Source organism: Trachurus japonicus, chromosome 5 (genome assembly GCF_045865225.1).
Source record: "Trachurus japonicus isolate A0001 chromosome 5, Traja_1.0".
NCBI lineage: Eukaryota > Metazoa > Chordata > Actinopteri > Carangiformes > Carangidae > Trachurus > Trachurus japonicus.
The window spans coordinates 28,533,889-28,561,325 of NC_140911.1; the positions used below are offsets into that span (position 1 = coordinate 28,533,889).

The 27,437-nt window shown below is 40.5% G+C and overlaps 1 protein-coding gene across 2 annotated transcripts in view; it reads right to left on the reverse strand.

Annotated features, from left to right (window-relative positions):
- Positions 1 to 3,433: 3,433 nt before the first annotated feature.
- Positions 3,434 to 27,437, reverse strand: part of LOC146987816 (SLIT-ROBO Rho GTPase-activating protein 3-like) — a 45,239-nt gene continuing 21,235 nt past the window's right edge. The window contains exons 5-22 of one of the 2 annotated variants that reach the window (XM_085777197.1): positions 27,228 to 27,419; positions 26,275 to 26,403; positions 25,950 to 26,171; positions 25,742 to 25,843; positions 22,130 to 22,327; positions 21,084 to 21,168; positions 19,724 to 19,751; positions 16,503 to 16,533; positions 16,095 to 16,155; positions 14,363 to 14,440; positions 13,884 to 14,018; positions 13,682 to 13,787; positions 12,266 to 12,493; positions 11,530 to 11,603; positions 11,265 to 11,445; positions 8,549 to 8,695; positions 7,179 to 7,494; positions 3,434 to 5,542 (exon numbers count right to left, since the gene is read on the reverse strand). In XM_085777197.1, coding sequence (XP_085633323.1) covers positions 5,078 to 5,542; positions 7,179 to 7,494; positions 8,549 to 8,695; positions 11,265 to 11,445; positions 11,530 to 11,603; positions 12,266 to 12,493; positions 13,682 to 13,787; positions 13,884 to 14,018; positions 14,363 to 14,440; positions 16,095 to 16,155; positions 16,503 to 16,533; positions 19,724 to 19,751; positions 21,084 to 21,168; positions 22,130 to 22,327; positions 25,742 to 25,843; positions 25,950 to 26,171; positions 26,275 to 26,403; positions 27,228 to 27,419 — 2,778 coding nt within the window. In that variant the 3' untranslated portion in view covers positions 3,434 to 5,077. Of the gene's footprint in view, positions 5,543 to 7,178; positions 7,495 to 8,548; positions 8,696 to 11,264; positions 11,446 to 11,529; positions 11,604 to 12,265; positions 12,494 to 13,681; positions 13,788 to 13,883; positions 14,019 to 14,362; positions 14,441 to 16,094; positions 16,156 to 16,502; positions 16,534 to 17,952; positions 18,056 to 19,723; positions 19,752 to 21,083; positions 21,169 to 22,129; positions 22,328 to 25,741; positions 25,844 to 25,949; positions 26,172 to 26,274; positions 26,404 to 27,227; positions 27,420 to 27,437 lie in introns of both variants that reach the window. The other variant, XM_085777196.1, reaches the window with a different exon arrangement.

Genomic DNA, 27,437 nt, shown 5'->3' on the forward strand with positions numbered 1-27,437 from the left:
AAACCCCTTTTTTTATCCTGTCAGGTTGAACTTTGTTAAAATTGCACTGATCAAACATCCACGTGGAGTTAATCACATTTACGACACTGAGATGACTCTAGGGTATTTGAACCGGAGTCAAACAATCTGGACTGTAATTCACAGTGGACAGACTAACATGGAATAGACACGTTATACACTGCACAACGGCATGAAATGGGAACAGCTGTGGGGAAGCACTTTTTATCTCAGTCATGTGTTTTCAGGAACAATGCATTGCACTCTAATTCTGTAACTTACATGTTCGACAAAAAAAACTTCCCTCTGCTTGACCTGTACTGCGGTGTTTCTAGATGTGTCATATCATAAATGACAGTAATGTTATGAGCAATCTGTTTTCATGTGGAACACTCAATTGAATTTAGTGTTTTATATGAAATCACTGATTAAACTGGAGCGAACATATTACAAATAACAATAACTAATTTAATAAACGAGTTTCCCTCCTCGCACCAGAAGCTTTAACTGAAACTGATGCCTATGTGTGGGACTGTACATGAGTTATGAACATGTCACGGTCTCACCTGTTAATTAGATTTTGAGAAGCGTCTTATCAATCAGTTGTGTTATAGATGAGCGCAGCGAGCTTTATTGAAAGTCAAAAACTGACTGCTTGAATAGAGGCCATTGGAAACCTGCGATCCCCCATGCCTCGGGGTCAAACAAGTGCAACAACAAACACAAGCCTTCCAACATAACATAACATAACATATAATCAGACTGGATCTGATTGCAAACAGATCTGATACAAAATAGAGAAAATCAATCGGAATTTGTAACAATTTAAAAATGATGTGGCTAGATGGATGGCTGGATATCTCAGGGAATTGATTTGCCGCAGCCTGTGCTTCCATTAAAACTCATTTATTATCACAAAGAGGAACATATTATCAGTTTTAGTTTTAACTGTTTTAGGGAAATGCTTCACAAGGAAATATATGCTTCATATGAAGGAGGGCTTTATCAGTGCAGTATGTTCATGTTCACAGCAGGTCACATGACTATTTGTTTATGAAAGAGCAAGCTGGCAGTGATAGACCAATACAGAGGCTTCGTCCATCTCAGGTACAGCAGAGACACAAATACGCCTCCAAACGATGCTAATGTTTTTAAGTTTCCACCTCGTGCTGCCCCCAGGTGGCCTAAATCAAACACAAAATAAAAAAAATAAACTATGTAACTACAAGTTAATTACTATCAACTACATAAATGTAAAATAAATGTTTTTCATTGCTATCAAGTATACCTCAGAGAGACGGGTGCTGTCATCCCTAGCTCTCATGCAGTACATTCTGTGACAGTGTTGTTATTTCTTCTTGCACCAAAGGGATTGTTCATATGCAAGATACATAAATAAAGCAGGAAATTAAAATCTTGTAATGAATATTAAAATGTTTACTGAAACATTTTTCTTTTAGCCAGCCATTTTTACCAAATGACCCCACAGAGCATGCTCTGTAACAGGCCAAGAGGTCACACAATAAACACATCCAAATACTTTATTTACTCATTTGTGCATTACAACATTTAGAAGCTAATAGCCTGTTTTCTGAGTGAAATATTGTTTGGGATAGAGAGAGGATTAATACCACAATCCCCAACCTCGTGTCAGCTACAACTCTGGTGGCCTTGTTAATCATATCAAAGCTTTAATGAAAAGGCCTTTTGAACTAGGAAGCAACAGCCGGAAAGCTGGGTGTTAGTCCATGGGTGGTCCGCTCCCTCTTGGCAGCCATTCAGGCCCCGGGCAAGGTCATAATCTGATTATATTCTCACTTTAATCTCAATAAATACACCAAAATGAATTCAACCTGACTGCAGCTGGCCATGGAACAAATAAAAAAGTAAACCAGAATCACCTAGGTCAGGATATGGAAAACAACACATTAAACAAACACAAAAGACAGGTTTCATTTTGTCTTAAATTGTATTTGTTTTATATATTCAGATTTGATTCTATGCAAATTGTGTTTTAGATTTAGTAACTCAGTAATACAGTAATACATCTATTCTGTCAGGTGTTTTATATGACACTGGACTGATCAATAAAAAGTTTGGTTTTTGAAGCAGAAACAATAATAATCTAATCCAGGGGTTCTCAACTAGTCTCACTCTGGGACCCAAATTTTCCCATGGTCATTAAGTCGCAACCCATTTTTATAGAATTCAAACCAAGATTTTTTTTTAACCCTTTAAAAACTCATTTTGCTCTTTATTGAGCAAAGTGCATTTCAGGGCACATGAATGAAACTGAGGAGGACCATGACAACTGCATGTACAGAAGTGAATAAAAAAATATCAAACTGCACAAAATGGATACCAACAAAACGATATATTTGACTTCTAATGCATCTCTGCATTCAGAGCATATTCACAAAAGTGAATAAATATCAAATTGCACAAAATAAAGACCCACAAAACAAGATTCACTGCATTCAGGCCACATTAATAAGAAACTGATATCTTTGCATTCAGAGCAAATGGAGCAAATAATAAGAAACTGAGGAGGACCATTACAACTGCATGTGTTCACGTGTCTCGTGTGCTTTTCAATATAAGTTGTTTTTCAAAATAAAAGACATATCCAACATCAGATGTGCATTAAATATTATTTATTTTTTTGACCAGCTGTCCGCAACCCATCCAGAACGGGTCCGCGACCCACTTTTGGGTCCCGACCCACCAGTTGAGAATCACTGATCTAATCTATAATAATAATTACTAGGTAACGTACAGTAGTAATCATTAACCATCAGTGCAGCAGTCCCCCTGTCTCAGCCCTAATCAGCACAGAGAGCTTTGGAGACATCCTCTGTAGACCATCACTCTTATCTGCAGGGCCACCCACCAACGTTATGGTTTTACCATGAGCTCCTGCCAGGCCGTTTCTTTTCACTTGCTCTCGTGGTGTCATTTTTAGTGAGCACTTTCTTATATGGTAAAACATTTATTTGGAGTTGAGACAGTCTGTTCAATCAAAAGACAAAATGATGAGACTTCTTGTTAGAGCACTGATGCTGCATCAGTCCAGACATCGGCTATTAAAAACAAAATCCTGGCTAATCTGCATTGAGGCTGATCTGGTAGCCTGTGTTGTGTTTTATGTGTGCCTTGTCCTAATTGCCACAATTATTGTTTTTCCAAGCAGAATACAGTGAAATCCACTGGGTGGCACTGCAAAACCACACAAGTTGAGTACATCCTGCAGTGAAGAGAATGTATATTTATGCAACCTATAGGACACTAAAACTTCATAATGGAATAAAACTTCTAAACTACTGGTTGTGTGCATATGTAATAGTGTGGTGCCATTGTCATAACTGTCACTGGCTGTGACTCACCTTCATCCTGCACCTAACATTTCCAATCACCGACATAAAACAAAAACTTTCCGTGACGTTTCATTTCTTTATTGTTTTGTTAATGTTTGTGCAAGGATAGGAATTACAAAAATCTACACGCTAGAGATGATAATATATCCTGTTCCTATCATACAATGTTATTTATACAAGTAACCTTTAACAGTATGTATATATTCATTCTGATGTACCTGTTACACTTTAAAGATATATTGATCATCCTCATAAGACAGACAACAAACATCACAGACAGTAAACAAGTTCATCTAAACACCCACAGAGCCTGAACTCACCGTGTGCAACCTAGACAATATGTAAGCTTCAATGATGCTGATGTGCTATATCATGTTTCTAGTAGGACTTCATCAAAATGAAAACATAGAAACTGCAGATGCAGCACAGTTCCCTGTAGTGTGTATAAGTGCATTAGTCACTTGAAGGAGAAAATTTTGCTTATTTGTTGAGGTAACAGAGCTAATTCTTTTTTTTATTATCATAAAGAGACTATATTATAAGAACTTTTTTCTGCTTTACACCTTTATGTCCATGTATTAGTTATAGGAGTGGCATGTCCATAAATCTCCATAATAATAGTAACTGTGTTCTGGTTTACTTCTGCCGTCCACTGACGTAAATGAGATTACTGTAATGAATGGAGAAAAAAAATGTTTTGGCTGAGATAAGTTCCTTGTCTCCTGTTATCACACTCAAGCAGCATGTTTTGGAATTGCTCACCCTTACTGACACAATAGTATGAAGGGCTTGTATGAGTCCTGAGGATATCTCAGTTTGTTTAAAGCCTTTTATGTGTTGAATTGTTGTGTTAATTATTCCATCGGTGTGTGTTTTTGTTTCTACAAAAAATGTCAAACCATAAATCTCAGTTCCCTCTGCTTTTTATATTAATATATATTGAAGGGTGCCAAGATTAGATTTTTTTTATTTTATTATTATTCTATTCTTAGTGGCTTTAACACATTAGAAATGTCCTCTGTAAGCAGCATCTGGTGGCCGTTAGAAGAACTGCAGCTTCAGGCCGTTCCACTCTGGTGTCACCGCTCAGCCCCGTGATCTGAATGACAATTAAGTGGCGAAGCTGTCATTATTCTCTGTCATTGTAAGTGGTGCCTAATAAGTCACAGATATAATAGACTGCATGGACCACCAGCACACTACATGATGTGATGTGATGAAGTCCCAACCCTCCCCCATCCCCCATCCCCCGCCGTGATGGCACAGGAAAACAGACAAAAAAGTCCAAGCTCACAACAACTTTGTAACCTAATGACATTTCAATGAGATGTTCCACTGTCAGAGTTCAATAAACAGAAGTGTTTTTCCAGTGCATCCCTTTTTTTTTTTTTCTTTTTAAATCCAGCATGGCTATGCAGCATGGTAGCATCCTATAAAATAATTCTCATATATTTAAATCCCGTTTCTGTGTAATATTTATGTCATTGTAATACAGTACATGGACTCCTCCAGGGAAAAGGTCAATGAGTGGGCAGGAGCCAGCAGGAGCCATCCCAGGATATACAGGAGTAGTGGTAATATTCATCGTACCGACCGGACCGGGTGTCTGGTGTTGCGTTGCTGTCAGAAGGAGGTGTTGGGGTGTGAACCGCTGTCGCTCAGTATCCACAGTGTTCTTCATCCACTTGGCTTGTGAGTGGCTGCAGCTACATGTTACCTTGTTTGTCCGAGGAGGAGGAGGAGGTGGACGGCGACGGGGACGGAGCCTTAGGGAAGACCCTGTCGGTGGGGGTGATGCCCGGGCTGCCCAGACCGGAGGAGCTGGAGCTGCTGGAGCGGTGCGGCCCCCCCTGCTGCCCCATCACGGGGGCGGGTCGGACGGGTCTGACGGGCGGGGGCCGGAGGGGCGCGCTGGGCCTGCGCGCCGACAGAGCGGGCTTGAAAGTGGTCATGGTCTCGGAGGAGGAGCTGCTGCTGCTGCGCCGCTGGGCCGCGTCCGGGTCCCGGATCACCATGGTGTGCAGGGGGCTGCCGGGGGGGTCCAGGGCTCCTCCCGGGTGTTTGAGCGGCTCCAGGGTGTCCAGAACCACGTCGGGCGCGTGTTTGGCTACATTCTGTCGCTCCAGCTCCCGCAGCTCATGAAGAGCTGTGTTCATTGTTTTCTCTATGTCCTGACAAACATGAGCAGAAGGAAGAAGAAGACAGACTGAGTGTTAATAAAATGTTAAATACAAAAAAAAAAAAATTAAAGGGACAACGAGGAGTTTTGGAAAAGCGAAGCGTTTTCACACTACATTTATGAGCCTCCGCGCACCGTGAAATTCTTTGACCGGCGCAAGACAGACTCATGTTTTCATTCATCAATAATTAAAGTCAGAGGTTCAAAGAGGTTCACATACTGTCGTAGTCCTGACCATAAACAGCGATTCGGCTGCGTTATTCTCATGACTCGCTGCTAAACCGAAAGTAAGGATTTCCGCCACCACTAATAATAACAAAAGAACGATAGAGACAAAGCGATATATTTATCGAAAATGGGCCCATTAACAAGTGTGGGTAGCGTAGATTCATCCACATTAACGTGAGACTTTTTTACTGTCGCGGAATTTTTCGTTCTGCCGATGGAGAAACTCCTTGTTGTCCCTTTAAAAACCCAATAAAAGTAGAATTAGTGTATTAACCCTTCAGGGTCTATGGCATTTTCTTCTGTATTTCGCTCGCCTGGTTTCTTTGTGTATTAAAGGAATATTTCACCCAAAATTGATAATTCACCAATTTTCTACTCACCGTCATGCCAAGGAAGGGTTTGGAGAACTTTCAGAGTTATCAGAACGCTTTTGTCCTGAAGCCACCACATGAAAAAGTACTTGGATGTTTCTTGTGTGTGTTTTGGACGATTCAAAAGTGAACTCTATCCGCCGCCATTATATGAAAATCTGTTGCCAGCCGGACATGACGACCGGAGACAGGCGACCTGACCGGGACAGACTCCTCTCATGAACCGCTCCACACGTTCACAATCACTTAATTTACCATCGGCTCCGTTTCGCCACATTTCCTCCCTCTTTTCTAACTTTCACTTTGTAATTCTTCCCTTTAGCTTTAGCTTTAGCAGCAGCTCAAACTAACTAGGCTATGCTCACAACAGCAAGCTGTGTAGCCTATTAAACGGCAGAGCGACAAGCCGCTTATTTCTACCATGTGATATCAAGCAAATATGACCATAATAACTGATAATAGAACACAATCTTTTTTTTCACGATCTCATTTTATCTCCCAGCCGTATTTGCAGCTCAGTGGAAGCTAACTGGCAACCCGGAGGCTGAAATGCCACTGACGCTGTGACAGGGAGAAAGCGCTGGGTGGCGACACATGCCAACCATAGAAATTCAAAACATAAACATGATTTGCGGTCTGCAAAAAAAATTTTTTAATGCGAATGTCTTGGCTGTAGGATTGTTGTTGGTGAGTTCAGTATGTTATATGAACATTATTCCTGTACCCTTCCTCTGTTACATATTAGGACAATTTTACAGCCAGTTGCTTTAGATTTCTTACATACTGTACCTTTAAGTCTTAAAGTGGTAATACTCTTTGCCGTGTACAGTAACCATGTTTCTTAAAGGTGCAGGCACAGAAACAGCTTGTTCTCAGTAGAACTCATTTGAGCGACTTTTAGACAGCCGACATTCAGGACCACGGATCAGTTTGGGGCAATACATTTCAAATACAGTTTAGTCTGACAGCTGAGGGAAATTGAGTAAGAAGAGTATAATATCGTCATACTGTGTCTCTTGTGTTGCTCACCTCAGCCAGAGCTTCAGCTTCAAGAGTCTTGTGGTCTCCTAGACTGGCATGCCGGGTGGTGCTGGGTGAAGATCTCTGAGAGTGGCTGTCCACAAAGGCCTTTCTGTCAGGGTGGTTGATGCAGCCAGCGCTGCCGAACGTGGTGAGACGCCGTTTCTCCGGACTGTCGGCGGGGCCCCTGCTGACAGAGATCTTGTGTGGGCTGCAGGGCCGAGGCAGCACCCTGGGGGGCTGCTCCGCTGCCCTGGTGGGGCTGTGACTGTCGCCGCTGTTCCTGTGGCGTGGGACTGCAGCTCCATCTGATCGCACTCTCACTCTGACAAAGCGATTAAAAAAAATTGTACATTTAGAATGACCAGCTGGATCCGTGTTGGATTAGAATGTCCCCACCATGTCATTTATACAGGATTGTATGTGATATACTGTATGTGTTTGTACATGCATAAGTATGAATACTGTATGTGTGCGCGTGTATTTGCGTGAATATGAATGTGTCCATGTATTTATGATGTGTGCACACGTAGGAACATATGAATGTTATTTTTTCTTTAGTACATATACTATACGTATACAGCTCTGGAAAAAATTAAGAGACCACTCCCAAAATGATCAGTTTCTCTGGTTTTACTATTTATAGGTATGTGTTTGAGTAAAATTCAATTATTATTTTTTTTGTTTAATTCTATCAACTACCAACAACATTTCTCCCAAAATTGAAAAAAAATATTGTCTAAAGTGGTCTCTTATTTTTTTCCGAAACAAATAAGAGATCACTTTCACAAAATGTTTCTTAAAAGCATCTCTACATGTATGACAGTAATTATTTTCTTTTCCTGAGTTAAAATATTCTTGCTGTGTTCTTTAGGAATAAATATGAACATGTTTTCTTTGCATTATTATTATTATTATTATTCAAGGTCTGAAAAGACTTGATATTTTTGTTATTTAGACTAGTTTAGTCATTATCCAATAAAGCTCTAGATGAGAAATCTTGTCGGTAGTTGATACAGTAGAATAAAACAAAAACAAAAAATTTAATTTTACTCAAACACATACCTATAAATAGTAAAACCAGAGAAACAGATCATTCTGGTGGTCTCTTAATTTTTTCCAGAGCTGTATGCGAGTTTATGTCAATATGAAGATATATACATTGCATTTCTTTTTTTATTCTTTTTTTTATATATTATATGTTTATTTATTCATTTATATATACATTTTCTTCTTTGGCCATGTGGGGAGTGGGTGGGCGGGGTTGATGTGTTGTTTTATGTTCTGAAAAAAGTCTATAAATAAAGTGCTTAAAAAAAACAAACTTTGTCCATGGTTTTAATGTTGTATTTTCTCTCACTAGTTGGACTACATCCTACCTTCCCAGTGCTGCTACAAAGCGGTGCTCAGGTGTGTGTTCACAGGGCGACTGGCGCTCGTTGCGGGACGGGGCTCTGTCATCGTGTTGCACTCCGCTGCCGGCCTCGCTATCAGTCCTGTGGTGGCTATCGGAGAAGGCATCATCTCTGATACAGGCAGACAGCAGAGGGTTGATCAATGGCCTCTGTCGTCGCTTTCACTTAAAGACACTCCACTTCAACGTTCAATCTCTTAAAGCACACGCAGGAATCCTTAACAACCACGTACGTGCAGGGTAACACGTATGTGAGCAATATAATGCTGTTATTTTTAGTGGAGAAAAGAGCAGTTAGAATCATTAATAGAGCTGAATTTAGAGAACATACCAACATTTTATTTCTTAAGTCAGGGTTATTTAACTTAAAGCAGAAGTAAGCGATCCGGTGGTTTTGGCTAATGCTGCGTTCCAGGCAGGCTTTTGAAACCGTAAATTACAGCTTCAAGTCACAACTTACGACTTTGTAGCGTTTCAGGCAACCCACTCGTGTTTTTCCGACCTGTTTTACCTGTGAAAGTGCACTATAACGGCAACTCGTAACTTCCGACCCGTGAACTCGTACCAGATTGAACTGGTACGACATCACCGGTCGGAAAAACACGAGTTACGAGTTGCCTTGAACGCACCATAATGTCTTGTCAGCTGATGGAGTTCGCAGCCCCCGCCCTCGTCATGGATCTATTGGTCCTCGTCCCTACGTCACCACATTCACGCGCATCCCTTGACTGCACACAAAGCCCTTCATGCCGTTCTCTCTCCTCATTGGATAAAACTTGTAGGATACGAGAAAAGTTTTCTCCTCGGCTCAGAGCAGAGCAGAGTGACTGACAGACCCGTGTTTCGGTCCAAACACTCTATGTAAGTGATTGCTGTCGGAAGATATAACTATTTAAGACTTATATTAACACAAAAATATCGCTTACTTCTGCTTTAAGAGATAATAGAAATGCAGAACACTGTTAGTTATGTTTAAAGCCAAAAACAAAGTAATATAAACAAAATTGTTTGTGTTCACATCAGAAGATGAAAATCGTAGGAAGAGATTTGGTTTCAAGCATCAAGTTGCTCAGACCACCTTAAAACAAATGTGTACTTCTGTTGTCAGAGAAAAACTTGGCCTTCAACTCACCTTGACACCCTGACACCCTGACTTTTTATGTTTATCTCTTAGTATAGCTTTTAATTGTTTTATCTTATCTTAGTAAATGTTTTTACTGCCCTATTTTACTGTTAATCTATGTTTGATGATTTTGTTGTTTTATTTATATTGCTAGCACTTGTACGTTGTGCAGCACTTTGGGCAACTACTTTTTAAATGTGCTATAGAAATAAACTTTGAGTTGAGTTGAGTTGAGTTGAGTTGACATATCAGCAGAAAAGGAAGTGCAAAATTGCATTTCTGAGTTTTTCCCCTAACCAACGGCAGACGCAAACTGGCAGTTTCAGGCAGACTGGGGTTGACGTGTCACAACCCCAGGGCCGGGGCATAGTGCTACAAGCTCCCGCCCAGCTCTGCATCTGGCTCAGAGGTGAAAGGCCAGACAGCTCGGTGTAGCGACCTGCAACAGTCTGTACTGTACAGTATGGGTCCGCCACAGTTTCTCACCGGGAAAAAACAAACAAACGTTTAGTTCAGCTGGACTCTGACTGAAATGCTCGGTGGAACCGAGACGTGCTGCGGCGTGCCCGGTGGAAATGACTCTCGTTGGGGGTAATAAACGCTAAACGTGCTGAATCGGTAATTGTACAGTGTCCAGCTGTCAGCGAGGGGTTGCGAGGGGGTGGCTGGGCGGGGCAGTGCAGTCTCCGCCCACCCTCCAGAGGTGCATTGCTAATGAGCTGCTGGTGCTGTGCAGAAGGAGAGCCCTGGGACATGGCACAGGTTTTGAATGAATGTTTTAAAATAACCAAAAAGGGTTGTTGGAGGTGGACTTTAACGGAACGATTTGAAAAGTTGTATGGATATTTTTCATTTTTTTTAAATGCATAAAGAGAAACAAATTAGAAAATATGTATTGGAAATTTGACTGGATGTTTAAAGTTTTTTTGTTGAGGTAATCAAGGGTGTAGATGAGGGTGTAGGTAACTGGAAGTGACAGACCATCTAAGATTCTTTGAGTTTAAGTCAGGGGCAGACATACATAAGAATTATATTCTTCTTACTGCTCCTTTCCAATCATGATCGCCTTGATTCTAATGTAATTATGGATTTTTTGTAACGCCATATTGTATTGTATGTGACACTTTCATGAAAGGAACAAATAAAGAATGAATAAATTAATTAATGTATTACTGATCATTAATCACCACCACCAAAATTAACAGCTAGTTGGAGGTACATACGTACATCACTCTTACTCTTAATTTCGCTGTAATTTGGTCACCTCCTCTGAGGGGTTATCAGGAAACAGGCTGTTAGAAATTAAAGGCGGCATTTGAGTGATGTAAGTATTAGTAGTAAAAAAAAAAAAAAGTTACTTCTTTTTATTTTTTCACAACTCATTTTGTAAAATGGGATGGACATGGTTCATAAGGCCAAGCACAGGATGGTTAGAGCAAGGACAAATAGATACATTATGGCAAAACAGACAAGTATAAAAAATTCCAAGCACACAAGCTCTGGTTTGTCCTATAGCAGATCCAAGACACTGACTGCCTCACATATGGATCTCACTTACATGTCTTGCACCACAATGTACTGATGTGGGATCAGCCCGTCCACTCCGTTATGTCGGCCCTCCCACCAGTCCTCTGAGGCCCTCAGGTACAGTAACAGGGAGGCCCCCTTCTTGAAGGAAAGCTCTCGAGGACTCCGGCCCACGTAGTCGAACTTGGCTATGGCCTCGATCTGCTCCAGCTCTGCGACACAAAGAAGACGGCAGAACCCCCGAGCTCAGTGTCTCTGCACCCGCTCACACAAGTGAAGAGAGAGGTACAACTCACCTTCATCACTAGTATTGGGCCCCGTACCATTGTCTACCTCATCAAGAGCTCCCGGCTCACTGTGGGGGCTCTCACTGTGTGAAGACATGTTGAGTCAAGAGGTTAGAGATAAGAAAGAAACTACACAACACATAAATGATACATGAACTCTTATTCCCAGCAGTACAAGTGAAGTTCAGTCTCTGAGATTTCTCTGCCACTCAGACTGCAGCAAAACTGAAGAATTATTATCTGTCTGTGAATTTCATCTCTTGCATCAAGCTGAATTAGGAAATGATCTCTTCACTGCCAGGAATTATTACAGCAATAATAACTATTTCAATGTACACATGGGAATATGAGTGGTGTTGTAAGACGGACTGGAAACATCCTTTTAATATGAGATATAAATGTAAGAAACAAACTTAAACACTGGAAATCATAAACACATATAGGTGTCATGTAAATATTATGTGTCATAGAAATAGCAGTAAAGCATTTTATTGATTAATAACTGACTGTACAATAAAGTACAGTAGTTGTAATGTAGTCCATTCATTCATAGATTCATAAAATAATGTCTTGATAAATGTATTCATGCCTGTTTTTATTGTGCAGTTATTCATGAATGAATGACAGGCTTTACTACTGTGACATTTGTGGTTTTCCATGGAATATGAATTTAACACTTAATGTGCTTCACACAATTAATCACTTTATAAAAAATAGTTTCACCAGCATGTGGCCCTGTACTCACCAGTACTCCTCCCCTCCAGCCATGCACTTCTCATACACGGGGCCGTCCAGCTCTCGCTGGCTTGGGAAGATGACCTCATGGTGGATGATAATGGTCTTAATGACCTCGTTCACATGCGCCTGACAGGCCACGGGGTCCTGCTCGTCCGGGATGGGCATCAACGTGGGGCCGAAGCAGATCGCCAAGTTGTAAGGGTCCATCATGTTCTCGTCACTGTACTGGGACAGACTGGAGAGGCCGCAGCAGTTAGTATGAATCAGTGGTTCCCAAAGTGTGGTACGCGTACCTAGGGGTACGTGAGCACATTGCAGGGGGTACGTAGAAACATTAATTAATTTATTACCAAAATTATAAGTAGATATTCCGAGTCACTTCATAAGCCCATTACTGAAATGGTACGTGCGCCACAACTAGTTCCCCCCAGAAGACAACAACCTGTAGCACAGCTTTGTTTAGTTGTCAAAAGTATTGATGCAAAACGGCGCATCTAGATACATGACTGATTTCTAAAAGTATCGATATTAACAGCGCGCCCCCACAGCGCCTGACGCGCACACTCGACAGGCAGAGCAGAGCAGAGCAGAGCAGAGCAGGCAGCGTCCAGAGTGTTTGGACCTGAGTAACAGAGTTACACAGAACTAGACGCACGTAGGGTGAATTTAGCCGAAACTGCAATATTAACGACAACACTCCTCTCTCGTCTCCTCTCTATTTCTCTGCTCTCTGAGTGCACGTGTGTGTGTTGTGAGAGAGGGGGGAGGGGGGAGCCCCGCCCGTCAGAGGAGAGGAGATGCAGTAATGAATGTAATGAAACAATAGCAACACGCTGGAATTGCACAACTCTGTGTTAGCTTTTCATTTAATTAACAAAACAAAACAAAACAAAACAAAACAAAACAAAACAAAACAAAACAAAACAAAACAAAACAAAACAAAACAAAACAAAACAAAACAAAACAAAACACATCTGTTATAAGTCCTTTTGATTATAATAAAAATAAAATAATGGAACAATAATAAGGTGGGAAGCACTGCTGCTGTAATGAATATGATGTCATATTCAATATTTTCTTGGGTATTGGTATTGAGTTTGAAATTTTAGTTGGTGACAATCCTACAACTCTGTGAAGACACATTTGACCACAACAAACACCAAAACAGCCAGAAACAACTAAAATGCAGGAGAATATGTGTAAAATGTCTTTGTACAAATTGAAGAGAGAAATTGAAATGATTTTCGTTTCATAATCAGTTGTGTTACGTTCTATATGACCACTTTTGGAGAATCATCAACATGTATGAGGGAGGGGGTACTTGTGGTATGGCAAAAAGGCTATGGGGGTACGCAAGACATAGAACCACTGGTATAAATGATTCAACTGCGCTGAACAATTGGAAATCAGTGACGAGACTTACTGGTTTAGAAACGCAAACAGGTATCTCATGACGATGATCACCGGCCGCTGGAGAGTCACGATGATCTGCTGGATGTGGTGAGCTCTCTCTCCGCCCGGGTCAAGCTCTAAAAACAACAACAATAAAAAAAATTAAATAAGAAAGTGGAAATTACACTGAATAATTCTTTATTTCCCAGATGTTTTCCTGACACGTGACTCACTGGTAGTAGATATGAGATCGAGGAAGCGCTCCTTAGGGAACAGTGGGTTTTCCAGCCCCCTGAAGTAGAGCTTGAGAACACCTGCTACGGAGTTGATGTCATGATCGCTCTGATCGTCCACCAGAGGATCCTCTCCTATAGAAAAACACACAGCACACTGAACCAACCCATTCATCATCCACTGCTGTCCATGTTCACGTTACATGGCACTGATGCATCTTTTATGTATATTCCAAGTGGCACGGGTAATATAAACATTAAAAGTGCAGTTATGTTTGCTCATTTATTATTAGCCCACGATACCGATCTCATGTATTATGCATCTTAAATGGTTTACATGTGCATTACAAGGTTACATGTCACATGCATGCTCTTTATTTGCACTTTAGAGGCCCGTGGGAGAGGCTGTGGCCTTTGAGGTGGGCAAAACGCAATTAAAAATCAATCAAGAGAAGATGGCTGAGCGCGCTGAGACTAACCTCTTTCAAATGCATTTTTAATGTCATTGACTTCGACCTGGGAGCCCGGAACCCGAAATATACCTTGCTGCTGAAGACCTGCAGACAGACGGAGGTGTTAGTGTAGAAAAGGAGAGCACACCCACACACAAAATGCACCATCATTAACTTCATATCATCTCTCTTCTTTGTATTTAGAAGGATACTAACTAAACTGAAAGATGCCCTCATAATGCTGTATATCTGCAGTGATGATTAATAACATACTGACTGACATGCTTGGAAAGCAATTACACACACAAACAGATTCATGTTTGACAGCCTCTGTGAGACCACATATCACAGCTCCACTGAGTCGTTACAGGAAAACAATAAGACTACACTCTCATGTGGTTGTTCTTGAGACAGTGCTGCATATTCATAATGTAGCAACGTACCACAGACCCTTTTTGTCATGAACAATTTGTTCTAAGCATCATGATGACTATTAATAATTGTCATACTATATTAATACAATATTATACTTTTACTTTTTACTTTTATTTGTTTATTTTCACAGGGACAGGGCACATTAATAGACTTTTCTTTAAATGCGCCAGTATTAGCTAAGTAGCTAGTTTTCAACTATAGTCCCTGGGCAAGATGTTAACAGCCAACTGTAACAAAACAACATTACATTACATACTGTATACATAATTCATGGTATATGCCTAAAATAAAACATAAAAGCACATACAGTATGACTATATATTAGTGGATAGTTAAACAGGAACAAAATAAAGATTTTATCGGTAACACTTTATTTGAGGCCTATCTCTATAACGCATTATAGCCCGACTTATATTGAGTTATAATGCAGTTATAGCACTGTATAACTATAGTTATAAACACTCATAAATGATTATAATGCTTGTAACAATAATCATAACACACTATAAAGCATTTATCATGACTTATAAGGTCAGGTATTATCATATGTTATAATTGTTAGTAACTTGCTGACAATGACCACATTGATAATGCATTATAAATATAGTTAGAATGTGTTTATAATTGTCTTATAAACGTATCTACGTGTCTTATAACGTATATAACTATCAACACTAATAAATTATCATAAGGATTTATAACAATAAGCATAACACATTATAGAGAATTTTATAATGGCTTATAAGGTCAAGTATTATGATAGAGTTATAATGCTCTATAATGTGTTATGCTTATTTTTATAAAGCCTTATGATAATTTATGAGTGTTTATAGTGATAGTTATACACGTTTATAAGACAATTATAACACATTATAACTATATTTATAATGTATTATCGAAGTGGGCATTGTCAGCGAGTTACTAACAATTAACGTATTATAATACCTGACCTTATAAGTCATGATAAAATGCTTTATAGTGTGTTATGATTATTGTTATAAAGCATTATGATAATTTATCAGTGTTTATAACTATAGTTATACAGTGCTATAACTGCATTATAACTCATTATAAATATGGTTATAATGCATTTTAGAGATAGCCGTCAAATAAAGTGTTACCATTTTATCTCACTAACTCAGGTCACGTCTCTCCACCACTAGATGGTAGTGCTACAAAAATATTATGATGCACACTACAGTCTGGTGTAATATTTAAGACTTTTGAAGATGGAGTGATCGACAAGTTATGCAAAGGTACAGATTCACACACAACTGTGTGCCGGTTGTAGGAGGGACAGTATATCAGCATGATGGGGACCTACCGTACAGATTGATGTATCGAATGCAGCTCTCGACAACCACAGGTATAGGCTGACCCGAGTCCTACAGCAGCAAAAAAGAATCAACTGATTATTATGCTGAATACATTAGCAAACAAAAAATATTCATGCGAGCAGGGTGTTATCATCACAAGCCTCTGGAGAATTAACTTCACAGAGTTGAGAGAAGTTTGTTTATCATTTAATGCTTATTACATAACTGATATTTAGTGCACAAAACAAAAATAAGCAGAACAAATGGTGTTAGTGTTGCATCACGTTGTATAGCACTAGCACTAGCACTACAGTATTTTCACACATCAGAAATCCCGACAGCACAGAGGCACAGAAATGTTGGTTAGCATACTGAAAAACAGTGCGATGATCCCGCCCTGCTATAAGACAGAGTACCTGACTCCTGGCACGGACATTCCGTCTTCCCCTGGGCAGAGAGCAGTAAGGCACGTAGACAGAGGAAGAGAGGCAACAACAACCACAACAGGTTAGTGAGAGAGACAGATCGTACAGAAAGAGAAAAAAAAGAGGAGGTCTGGCCTCAGAAAATAGCCGAAGCATCAGTGCCTTGTGGGGTGTGAGACACCAGGACATGGCTCAGAGGAGACTGTGTAGGAGGGAGGGTGCTAACCAAGACCATGGGGGTGGGGGGGGGGGGCATAAAGCGTTTTTTTCCATCCAGAATGGACTGTTTGACCAGACTGAAACTCTACAACTCAAAGCTGAATTATATGGTTGCAACTAACAATTGTTATCAATATCAATAAATCTACTTGTTATTTTCCAGATTAGATTGATCATTCGATATGTAAACATCAGGAAATAGTGACTAATGTGATTAATTTGTCCCTACAAGCTAAAAAAGATATTCATATTTCTGATTAAAAAACAAGTAAAAGGAGAAAATCCTATCAATTTAATAGTTAAGCAATTATATAAAGGGATAGTTCACCCAAAATTCAAATTTCATGAGAAATTGTTCCGAAAAAAATTAAATAAGTCTATATTTTAAGCTTGTTTGTAGCGGAAGTCTCAGTTCACTGCTCTTCCTGTGTCAGTGCAAACCGGCGGAACAATTTCTCATGTCGGGGCTTCAATACAAGAGGGACATTACAGACGAGCAGCGTGGAGGCATTTGGATGTTTTTTGGTGTGTCTTTTTGGACGAAGAGAGTTGGTATCCATTCACAACCATTATATGGACAAATACTGCTGCACGGACCCCCCTGTAACTCAGAGAAGGCGCGGAGGACTCTGAAAATTCTCACAGCTCTTAGTCGACATGAGGGTGAGTAGATAATGAGTGAAATTTGAATTTTGGGTGAACTATCCCTTTAATAGTTAATCAATTATATTAAGTAGTAGTAGATTATTTAATTTCTATTGACAAGCCATGCAGGCTCTTCTGGATTGCGATACTTATCTCCACTGCTGATGATGCACACTACTGCCTGTCCCCGTTTGATCGAGCATTAGAACGGCCATGTGTTTATTTGCAAAGCCTAACATGGCTGGTGCGCGGCCAACTGACAAACATAAAGCCAGATTCATTCAGTGACTTGAGTCGTCTGGGTTCCCAATAGAGTAAAGCGTATCTAGCAGTGGAGTGCTGTGATGTTTTATTCCAGTCATCATCAATGCAACATGTTTGGTCGGTTTTCATCTGACCCTAGCTGTCTTTCTTTAATTGGAGGACTGTGGCGACAAGGCAATGAGCAAGAGGAAAGTCAGTGCATGAGTGAGCCAACGTTTTGGTAAAAGAGTGATAAAAGGCAAGAGAACCCCCAAGGACTGCTAGAGAGACAGCTGAGCTCACGGAGAGACAAAGAGCACAGATGGGCTAATACCTGAATGAAGGCCTCCATATTGCTGTTAAACAGCTTACGCTTAAAAATGGAGCGAGGTCTAGACTTCCGCATTCTCTGGGGTTTAGGGGGAAGAGTGGGGGGCCTGGGGAGATGGTGGGGGGTGTATGGTTGGTATATGGTAAATATGAATAATAATGCAGTTAGTATGACTACATATGAAAATACTGACATTTATTTACTGAAACATTTTTAGTGCCATATCTTTACCACAGTAATTGAGGAGACTGATACCACTCTCATGTAGGCTATGTACAATAAATATGAAGTCACTGCCAATAGTGTAAGCTAATTCTTGAGCACAACAAAAAACAAAGTAAAATGATGTGTTTTACTAGTTGATTCAAGCTAGCTGTTTCCCCTTGCCTTCTGGTTGATTCTCTGAATTCAGTGCATTTTGGTTGTTGGATTTTTGAAAACTTTCAACCCTGTAACAATGACTAACAGTGTTTTTTGTTACAGGGTTGACGATTTTGGGTAAAAGTAGCCACAAATCCTTAATTAGCCAAGGCGATTAGCATCACATGACTTAGGAAATCAGTAAATTATAATATTTTTCTACATGATTGTTTGTTCTTTCCAACTAACTATCATATATTCATATAATTGAGTTGAAAGATTGAGCTTGACAATGCCAATCTCACTATTAAACAATGTAAGTAAAGATGCTAACACTTTCTTCTCTTTACAGGATGTTCTTCAAAAGACTTGAGTGATGTCCCTTCTTCAGTGCTGAGGATGTTGAACTGAACCATTATTTTTAAAACGAGAGAATTGGTATGTTGTTAGAGGGTTGAACAAAACTGGGGGACATGATAAAATATTGCTATTGCTATAATTGATTTTATTTATTTTTTTCCAGATTTTTGTATGTTTTAGTTGAAGAAGTCAGGGATCTTTTTATATTTACAAATAAATGTAGGTTAATTGCAATTTTAATTTGTTTTAAATTCAATGAAAAGATTATTCTAGTTTGCAGGGATATACAAATTTGGCTTTCTTCGACTCCTTAGCAACCATAGCCTACATATTTTATTTTTTAAAGATTTCTACTGTTTTTTGTGTTTTATAATCCAAAGACACATGGATCTCTCAATTTATGGCTTTAAAATGCAAAATAAATTTCAATTTATTAGAAAATCTTTGAGGTAAACCTGAGGGACGCAAAGTGCACCGAATTAAGAGAATCACCCTTCCAAACTAAGCTAAGCTAACAGGCCGTTGTGGTATCTTCACATTTAGAGCACATGTCTCTTCACAGTGGTATCAGTTCTCTAACTTTACTGTCCGCAAGAAACCAAATGAGCTTACTTCCCAATATGTCACCCTTTATGAAAGACTACAAGGATTTATTACACATAGAAGTCAATACAGATTTAAATGAAATGTTCCATAGATCAGAAAGGCAGACTCTTGTATTCAATTACTCATGAGCCGGCCTTGTCAATATTCGTTTTCTGCTCAATTATTTATTCCTTTTTTTTCAACGGACAAACAACAGGACATTATCCATCTCAGTGGCATTTCATTTCTTAGTGTTAACATACTTCTATAGATTAAAAGTAGGAACAACAACCTTGAACACTACTTTCTCTAATTAGGCTCCGACCCATTATCCAACAAGTAAGTGAGACGGAGGGACTAAACTCCTATTCCCACACTGTGGTCTCATTTCTGCCAAATCCAGGGACTCAGGAAGGATTTTACACATCATCGCCTACTTTATTCAACTTCTTGTCAATGGACATCTTACCTTGTTGTTCCATATTCAGCCCTCTCCCCTAAAAGGAAAAAAAAAAGAGGAGAAAGGCTAAATTAGTATACGCTAGTTCTACAATCACAGAAGTTGGCGGTAAGGTTGAGTGCTGCTGGCTGACTATACAAGGCTGGCAGATGGAGACGGAAAGGGGTGTTATGAGAAAACGGCATCCATTCAGACAGCCTCAATGGGGTGAGCTGAACACGATGGCTGCGTTTGACTCACTGCCAGGCAGCGGTCATTCAGCGGTCGCCCTAGAAACAGCACAAGAGCCCCAGAAGGGGGATGGCCTGTCTACTCTGCTCTGCAAAGTGAAAACGTATCCAGGGGCAACCGGAGTGCGAGGCTGTGGGAGCTGATTTGTACAGTGCGATGATTTCATGATATGTGCGCCGCATTCACTCGCACGTCTCACTGTACGCAAACAAATTAAGGCCTCACTTTGATCAGTCAGTCAGAAACGTTAGTTAAGGGATCACGTCATGTGCAAAGCAGCTTCCAGCACAATCCTACTTTATGTCAAACACACATTAATTCCAGTCCTAGAGCAGACACAGGCATGAGTTAAATAGGAACACAATGACATAGAGCATGTTTGAATTCAGTGTTTGGGCTGAGGTTAATTTTAGATACAAGGCTACATATAAGGAACAATAAATACCCTTCATATACCGTGTTACAACTTCATGTCTATTCACATTATGTGACCTACTCGTTAAAAAAACTGTCAAGCTATCAACTGAGCGTCAACTTCAGTATAACACAATTTTGTATTCCGTTTTCAAAGGATGAACAGAGGCAAAATTGGATCATTTACATTCCCCAATCTCCCTGCTGTAGCTAAATATCTCATTTTCCTAAGTAAAAGCTTCTGTGTGTTTTGGTAGGCAGCTTGAACACAAAGCAGTTATTTCTGTCTTTGTTGGCTGAAATCAATGCTTTTATCATTGAAATGATCATCCCTGTTTGTGGAGGCATGAAACATTTGATGATAAACAGTGGGGACTTAATCACCGTTTTGGCACAGGTTACTGACAAACTGAGCGTATAAACAGCTATGACCTAGCCTTGAATGTGTGAAATATTCAACACAACATAACATTGTTTTCTAGCTCCGAAAACAGAGAGAACATTACATAGATGATGCAGGAATGAATACAGAGTAGAATCACATCTGTGGTTTATTGCTGTTAAAAACATCCATCTGAAATCCTTTTGGCATCTGCATAATAAAGAAGAAAACACCCAGAAACTCTCAGTATAGTCCTGATGACAGGTTTTCTGTCACTGGCACTTCACCCACTAACTTCATAAGTGATCATAGGAGAGGCATCGTACAACACAAACATCTCACCTTCTCCCAGCGTCTGCTTCAGAAGGTCGTGCTTGGCCTGCAGTTTCACAATGAGATTGCTGCCGTTCAAGTACTCCTTGTATTTCTGCGGATGAGACAGTGACAGGGTTATTTGTAGCTATCTGTAGCTCTCCACGTCGCGGTTGACTTTTTCGCCCCCCATCTCGCTTGTCTGTCTACCAGAGATGGACAGAGTACTCGACCCCAGTACTTGAGTAAGAGTACAAATACTACTGGTCAAAATTTACTCTGTTACAAGAAAAAGTAGCTCAGTCGACATGTTACTCGAGTAAGAGTAAAAAAGTACTTGCTTTTAAAGGTACTTAAGTATCCAAAAGTACATGCTTTTAAATTTACTTTAAGTAAAAGTAAGAGTAAGAGTAAGAGTACATTTCTTATTTTTCAAATCAATGAAATACTATAATTTTTCTAAATGAATTTAAGGACCTTTTAACTCTTGTTTCTGAGAATGAACTCTTTGAAACCACCTGCACTGATGTGCTGCTTTTAGAACCACAATGTTATATAAAGCCTGCAGAAACACCTATAAATCAAACAAAATTAATGGGATCATAAGCAATTGTCATTTTCACGTTTTACACCCCCTAGCCCCCCCACACACATCAGGCAAGACATTTTCTATCTCCTCCTCACTGAGGGGACATGACTTTGTCCACAATTCAATGCTGTATTTCAATGCTGTATTTATGTGGTACCACAGGAGATTACAGGCAAACGCTGATAAAAATAACAATTCTTTAATTAAGTAATGCAGATGTTTATTAACAATCATTTAACTCTTGCGTGAAGACTGTAACCGAATGAACCTGCACCGTCCAACTAACTCTTACTCTTACTTTTGAGCCTTCCTAGACATGAACTCAAGTAAAAGTAAAAATATTTGCCTTGGGAATTTATTCAAGTAAGAGTAATAAGTACCAAAGAAATCTAATACTCAAGTAAAGTACAAATACTCTAGATATGTACTTAAGTACAGTACTCAAGTAAATTTACTCCGTTACTGTCCACCACTGCTGTCGACTCACGGTGAAGTAGAAGCCCTCGGTCTCTTGCTGATTGGCTCGTCTCTTGGTGATGTTGGCCTTGCTCATGTAGGAGTCGGAGGAAGCCGATTTGACCGACTCCGTGGATTGGCTGTGCTGGAAGGCGTCCGAAACGTCAAAGTCTTCCACGGTCAGCATGTCCTGCAGGGTCTGCAGGGTGGCGTCAAGAGTCTTCCTCACCTGAGACACAAAGCAGCAACATAACTGATGTTAGCCAAGGCAATTAGCATCACATGACTTAGGAAATCATTAAATTATAATATTTTTCTACATGATTGTTTGTTCTTTTCAACGAACTATCATATATTCATATAACTGAGTTGAATTAGTTATACGGTATCCATAGTTCAAATCAAATCAAACTTTATTTATATGGCACTTTTCTTTTCTTTTTTTAAGTTACCCTTTTATTGACATTCTGCAACAAATATGACATGTACATCCATTTCAATTATTAGTCATAGAGTATCAACATGAATGCCATTTTTCGAATAATAAAATAACTTAACAAAAACATGAACAAGTGGGGAGTGAGGTATGGTTATTGCTACACACACAGCATATTATCTAGAGTCAAACAAGTCAAAGTCTGGCCTACGTTGTGTTATATAGTCCTCCCATTTCTTCCAATGTGAAACCAAAAAGTCCTTCTTTTAATTCAAATCTGCTGTTAATTTCTCCATCCAATGTTGCGCTCTCCCGTGAAAGCCATTTTCTCGTAAGGGCATTTTTGCCTGCCAATAACAGAATACTATATATGGCACTTTTCATACTCAAAGTAACACAAAATGCCTCACAGAGGCTAAAAACAACAAAGAAGGAAACCCAACCCTTATGAAATCTTTGTCTAATACAATATCATGGAATCCATCAATTACTGGTGACTGTGTGCATGAAAAACAGAGAATATTATAGCTGTCTCTTTTACACATTTTAAATCTTTGTTGTGGCACACCTATTATATAGTGTTTTTATTTCAGTCAGGCTTTTATTTTGTCATTTCTTTAGGCTTAAAATACAATGGGCCAGAGGATTTCACTTTTACTTTTATGTTATTATCATTGGATGGGTTGTTTGTCTGTCACTCTCCTTGTTTTTTGTATCTTAAATTACTTGTATCTGTACAGCACCTTGTCACTTTGTTAAGACAGGTGCTATATAATTAAAGTTTATCATTTATAAATAAAATTATAATTATAATATACCTAGATACATTTCCAAATGCATTTTTCTCACTGTCACAAATGAGCACAGTCTAAGATTATAACACTGCAGGGCCCTCGCACAGCAGTTTGACAGACACACCGTAAATAACAGAGTAATTAGCTTCCTAGCATGATGCGTCGTGACATGAAAGATTAACTACACTCCTTCCATGTGAAGCAGACAGGAAATGGGAGTGTGCCTTTCCATATTCATGACAGACAGCCACCGACACATATACACACCCCGGTGACCTTTAAACAGGTCTGTATGAGTCACGGGGGCCTCTGTCGACCGTCACCAGACCACCAGGGCCAGAGCTGCTACTGTGGGACCTCCAGAGGGAGCGAGACCCCCACAGGTCAGTGTCAGGCTGCAGATGAATATAAATGCAGGGTGACAGTCCTCGAGAGAGCGCTTGCATGTTCGCGTGACGGATGTGAGGGTGTCGGCTGCCAATCTGGGTTTAAAATATAGCAGAGCCCAAGGAGGCAGGGAGGCAGGGAGGCAGGGAGGCAGGGAGGCAGCCCCTCAGGTGCTGGAATCACCCAGAGAAATACAAGCCGGCCGATGAGTGGTGCACTGGAGGACTGATCGATACCACTGCTCAGCTGCTCGGAGGGAGCTCAGAGAGAAGATTGATGTCCTTCTCATGTCTCCACAGTAAATAAGAAGCCACCACCAGCATCCTGCTGCCAGAACTCAGCTTACTGTAGTATAAATATGGAAAACGGCCAACCAGGTTTTGTCCAAAGGTAACTTAACATTTCAGATTGTGTTCTTTCTACCAGGGGACCATTGAGAGTGGGTCTATCACTGTGGGTGCTTTCAGACGGACACGGCTCTGGCTCTGGCTCTGGTTCCGTTCTGGAGTCTCAGAGCCTTGGTGCTTTGTGGTGAACCAACAGTCTTCACACCAGTTAACCTTCCTCTGGTCAGCTTTCTGCTACCATCTATTGTGTTAGGGTCGGTTTTGACCCGAGTCTTAAAGAAGAAGTAAGCGGAATGTTTGTGTTAATATAAGTCTTAAATAGTTCTATCTTCCGACAGCAATCGGAGTAGTAGTATAGAGTGTTTGGTTTGAAACACGGGTCTGTCAGTCACTCTGCTCTGCTGTAAGCCGAGGAGAAAACTTTCCTTGTATCCTACAAGCTTTATCCAATGAGGAGAGAGAACGGCATAAAGGAGCGGTCCTCTCTGTGTGTGCAGCCAAGGGATGCGCGTGAATGTGGTGACGTAGGGACGAGGGCGGGGACTGCTAACTCCATCGGCTGACAGGAAGTTAGTCAAAACGACCGGATGAGTGGGGGTTATTTGCTACCATACTGCTATTTTGCACTGTTGTACATAGGTGATTTTATATATTATATTATTTTTCTAGTGCGTTTAGTTTTTCTTCTTATCATTAGTATTATTAATATTGATTATTATTATATTATTTTATAACATTTATTTTTAGGACTTGTTGATTCTTATGTATGTCCTAGATACAGAGATACAGAGTATTGACAATGAAAATCTTTAAATCTGATCTGCACACATTTAGTGATTTTTAAAAGACACTGGCTGTTAACCTCTGGTAAAAGAAAGCAGCTGTTTGTGCATATTCAATGGGCAGACATTATTGTGGTTCTTCTAGTACCCGTGCCTGCTAACACTGAGTCATGTGACTGCGTGTAGAGCTGCAGATATCCATCTTTAAATCACCTTCCTGTTCTGCTGCACCGTCGCACTAGATTGATGGTTTGATTGATGAGACACTGGATGAGTATCTTGCAGTCATCTATTGGCAGGCAATGGCCTCTGCAGTTCTACGTTTTACCCAACAACTCAGGCTTTTATGTGCAGACCATCCCACCCTACAGCAAGCAAGGTTCATGGTTTCTTTTTCTTTTTCTTTTTATTTCAGCATTCAACTGATTCAATTTCTCATTTCAGTTTCTGTGCACTTTGGTAGATACCGCTGAGGCACAACAGGTCTTTTCATCTTTGTTATCTGAAATGCTTTTTTTCCCCATCCGTAACATTATAAACATTTGAATAAACCTTTATTCCACATGGCTACATCTAATGAGCGTATCCATTGTTTAGGCCATAATCTGATAACTAACAGTTATCATGAGACAGAATGTGTCAAGATCTGGGTGACTTACAAACACAGCTTGAATTTCCTGGCAGACCAAGTGTCTAAAAAATTATGTAAGGACCTTAAGACTAAAATTAAGGACTAGCATATAAATATATAACTCTGTATATTTAACCATCTGCTCCTCTCTCAGCAGAAAAGGCTGTAACTCTGAACAGCACATTTGCAGCGAAGGCTCCTTCATTTTGAGATGAAACGCTGACACTCGCAGCTCTTTTGAGACCTGCGCTCACAAAACCTCTCACCTCTTCATTTTCTATCTTCAGCGTGGCCAGACGAGACTGCAGCTGGTGGTAGCGCATCAGCAACTCTGTCTGGACGGGTTGCTGCGCGCTCACCTGGCACACCTGGGGGGCAGGAGAAGGAAAGGAAACTTTACCCCAGGTGGTTTAACACAGAGACAATGCACTAACGAGCCATTCTCACGGCGCCGCCCTTTCTGCGGCGACTCACCTCGTCGCCCATGTGCGGCTGATAGTCGAAACGCGCCGGAGGACAGAAGATCTGGCTGTGCGTGTCCATAAATTTCAGCTTGTCCCCCCTGATGTCCATAGCGTCTACCGCTCCCTCTAGCAAATCCAAGCCCTCGTGGCGAGACGTCTCAAGGCTGTACTCTGCAGACAGGTAGGTTCTCATGGTGCGTGCCAGGCTCGCGTGGAACCCCAAGTCACAACACTGAGGACAGGAAGTGGAATGTATCATAGTTATGAGCCAATAAAAAGCACAAAGGACTAATTTAACAATATTTGCATTTGCGATTCTGTCTGTGTTAACTCACATCTATCATATCTGATACATCATGGATGTAGTACTTTGCCACCAGGGCATTGGTGGCTGCCAGATTGAGAAGATAATCGTTGCGGGCCTTTGTGCATTTCAGCTTGTTTTCAGAGTACTTGGCTTGTCTCTGGGGTGAGAAGGGAAGAGAGTGTCCCATCATTGCAGGATGTAAAATGGATTTCTAATGCACTCAAAGAAGCATTACAACAATAAACAAATTTTATCTTATATAATCAGTCAATATGTGTAATATTCTGCAAAAATGTGGAAATGGGTTTCTTGAGGCTTTAACCCCATCACTGGTGCAAAGGCCTTCAGCAAGTGTTGAAATACAACTGTTAAAGGGATAGTTCACCCAAAATTCAAATTTCACTCATTATCTACTCACCCTCATGTGGACCAAGGGCTGGGAGAAGTTTCAGAGTTCTCCGTGCCTTCTCTGAGTTACAGCAGGGGCTCGGCGCAGCACTGCATGTCCATATGACGGTTGAGAACGGAGCTCACTTTTCTTCGTCCAAAAAGCATCCAAATACCTCCATAGTGTCCCAGTGTTGCTCTGCTGGAATCTTGCGCGATTTGCGGAGCCGTGAACTGGGTGTCAATGCAAATCGTGCAAGATTTGGACGGACCAGGAAGAGCAGTGCTGGGAGCTTCCGCTACAAACAAGCTTAAAATATAGATTTATTTAATTTTTTTCGGAACAATTTCTCATGTTGGGGCTTCAATACAAGAGGGACATTACAGACGAGCACTATGGAGGTATTTGGATGTTTTTTTAGTGTGTCTTTTTGGATGAAGAAAAGTGAGCTCAGTGAAATTTGAATTTTGGGTAAACTATCCCTTTAAATGCATTTGCCGGTCATTTGCACTTGAATGTGGGCAAAATACCTGTAATACATAATTGCATACTCTATGTCATCATGGTGTATGGACATGTCAGCCGGGACAGACCTTCTCTTTCATTTTCTCCATCTTCTTGACGGAGCTCCGGCGCTGCGGACGCTCGTCGTGGCCGTAGCGCAGCAGGCCCACACCGATGTCGTTGGCCTTTCCGATGTGCTTCTCTTCCTGTTTCTCCGCCTCCTTCAGCTTGCTCTCAGCACTGAGACTCTCAGTGTGGTACATGTGGTACGTCTTCATCACCTGTGACGACATACATCA